Source organism: Orycteropus afer, unplaced genomic scaffold (assembly GCF_000298275.1).
Source record: "Orycteropus afer afer isolate SDZICR_OR568_19922 unplaced genomic scaffold, OryAfe1.0 scaffold00321, whole genome shotgun sequence".
Classification (NCBI taxonomy): domain Eukaryota; kingdom Metazoa; phylum Chordata; class Mammalia; order Tubulidentata; family Orycteropodidae; genus Orycteropus; species Orycteropus afer.
The window spans coordinates 2,052,050-2,054,871 of NW_006921908.1; the positions used below are offsets into that span (position 1 = coordinate 2,052,050).

Genomic DNA, 2,822 nt, shown 5'->3' on the forward strand with positions numbered 1-2,822 from the left:
TAGATGGATGAGTTAGGGTCAGAGTGTGCAAGGTTTTAGCAATAAAGAATAGGAGAGAAACCACTGAAAGTTTCTTAAGAGAAAGCTGTGATGATAAAATCAGTGTTCAATGATAAGAGTAGAGTGGTGACAATCATGATGGATTCCCATTCCCATTATTGTCAAGTTAATTTCAACTCATAGAGACGGGATAGGAAAGGTGCTCTAGTGATGTAGTGGTTAAGGCATCTGGCTACCAACCAAAAGGTCAGTGGTTCAAATCCACCATCCACTCTTTGGAAAAGAGATGAAGTAGTCTGCTTCAGTAAATAGGTTTACAGCCTTGGAAACCCTTGGCAACTTGATGGCAGTGAGTTTAGTTTGCTTTTTATTTAATCTTTATGGAAGCAGACTGCCACATCTTCCTCCCATGGAATAGCTGGTTGGTCAGAATTGCAGACCTTCTGAACCACAGACTTTTCCATTAGCAGATGAGCACATAAGCACTGTCCACCTGGGCTCCTTTCATGGTAGATTGTTGTTATGTGCCTTCGAGTCGAACCCGACTCATAGGACCCCTCCTTGGGTTTTCCAGGTAGTATCACTACAAAAGTAGATTGCCCAACCTTCCTTCTGAGGAGTGGCTGGTGGGTCATGGTAGATTAGGAGAAGAAAATACAACAGTTGGACGGAGAGGGTGGACCCAGGGCAACCAGAAGGTTTTTTAAAAAATCTTGTCATTAAATGTTTAAAACTTGTACATGAAAGCACCTAACTCAGTGTCAACACAGCCTAAGGTTTGAATGAATGTTCGTGGAATCTACCCAACCACTGGCATCCAGTCGACTCATAGTGATGCTATGGGGCAGGGTAAAACCGTCCATAGGGTTTCCAAGGATGTAAATCCTTAGGGAAGCTGACTGCCACATTTCTTTTCTACCGCAGTGGAATCTGAACACTGGTGCAATTAGTATTTCATTTAAATTAGGAACCAATTTTTTCTTGATTCAGGAAATTTTCATAGTGGTCCCAAGAATCTATAATGCATCAAGAATATTACCGGCATTATAAAAGTTCATTTATATAACATGTTAGTAATTAGCATTCTAAAATTACTACTTTTATGTACTTAAATTCCTTACTCTGCTTCACCCAGATTATGTTTCACAGTCTTAGTACCGCATGCATTATTTCCACCCTTATTCTCAGATTTGTAGGGAAGATTCAACCGTTGAATTTTTAAAAGAACTGCTGCCACAGAGAATTTGCTATGCATCTGCAGTTTATTTTCAATATCTTATTTACACACTTAACAGCCACCTAATCCCAGAAAGTAAGAAAGGAAGGGAGCTCAGAGATAGCGCCCCACGTCGCACTGATGGGGCTGTGGGAAATTGAGGCCGAGAGCGGATGAGCCGTTAACGCACTGTCGTGGAGTCGTTTCCGATTCATCGTGACCCCTCCTTGGGTTTCCGAGGCAGTATCACTACGGAAGTAGATTGCCCAACCTTCCTTCCAAGGAGTGGCTGGTGGGTTTGAACCGCCAGCCTTCCGGTTAAAAGTCAAACGCCTTAGGCACTAGGCCACCAGAGCTCCTGGATGAGCTGTTGTTGTTGTTGTTGTTGTTATGTGCCATCGAGTCAGCCCTGACTCATAGCGACCCCTCCTTGGGTTTCCGAGGCAGTATCACTACGGAAGTAGGATTGCCCAACCTTCCTTCCAAGGAGTAGCTGGTGGGTTTGAACCGCCAGCCTTCTGGTTAGCAGTAAAGTGCTTTAGCCACTATGCTACCAGAGCTCCCGGATGAGCTGTTAGCAGTCACAAAACTGCTAATGGCCACGCAAGAACTGTAAGTCCAGATTCCCCGACTCTTCCGTGTAGAGCCAAGAGTTTCAAGAGGGTACGATAAAGCTTGAACCACGAAGCAAAGAGTAAGTGTCAGGAAAGAGGCTTTGGTAGATCTTGGAAGGCCGGGAAACTACAGAACCTCAAGACGGATAACACACACTCAGAAAACATACCCGAGAAGCCCGGCGGCCGGGTACCTTAAGCTTCACCTCCTGCTCTCGCGATCCTAGCCGGCCCTCGCCCTCCGGGTTAGGCCCCGCCCAACACCGAGGCCTCTCTGTCGTCATTTCCTGTGGGTCTGCGGGCAAAGGGAGAAGATGGCGGCGCTAGGGGAACCTGTGCGGCTGGAGAGGGGTGAGTGCAGCCGAGGCCCAGCCGGGGTGGGCAGAAGGGGTGGCTATGTGCCGCGTCGCCAGAGGGGAGGAGGGGCGACCCAGGCTCCGACACTCGGAGCGAGGCCGTCCTAGCGCTGGCGCGGGTGCCTGCCGACGTCGCTGCTCCCAGCCTCCGGGAGGGCGCTTGTGGTCTCTGAATTGGTACCCAGACCCCACGTCTTGTCCGCAAGGACTGTCCCGGGGCATAGCACAGTCACATACAACTTGCCTGCGTTCTTAGACACATGCCACATATGCGCCGTCTGGATGGACATAGCAGACATGGCGTTTAAAGACGTGTAAAACGGAGAAGCGAACATCACACACCCAGTTCGTATGGACGACACCGCTTAAAGCTTTCGTTATGTAGCCCTCGCACTGCTTCTGTGTTTGAGCGCACAAACCCAATGCTCTTGCTTTCAATCACATGGTGTACACTTACAGGACCCATAGGTCATTCCCCCAGAACGCCATTTATTGACACTATACAAATTCTGTCATTTCACCACCTCACTTTATTTGGGGGTGGAGTATTCCTGCCTTTGGTAGCATAGTGGCTAAAGCACTTGACTGCTAACCAGAAGGCTGGCGGTTCAAACCCACCAGCCACTCCTCGGAAGG

General features: G+C 48.3%; 1 protein-coding gene across 1 annotated transcript in view; it reads left to right on the forward strand.

Moving 5' to 3' along the window:
• The first annotated feature begins 2,105 nt into the window (after positions 1–2,105).
• LIN7C (lin-7 homolog C, crumbs cell polarity complex component) overlaps positions 2,106–2,822 on the forward strand; it is a 9,230-nt gene continuing 8,513 nt past the window's right edge. Inside the window, exon 1 of the mRNA XM_007951957.2 lies at positions 2,106–2,181. Within this exon, the coding sequence (XP_007950148.1) occupies positions 2,145–2,181 (37 nt within the window). The 5' untranslated portion in view covers positions 2,106–2,144. The remainder of the gene's footprint in view (positions 2,182–2,822) is intronic.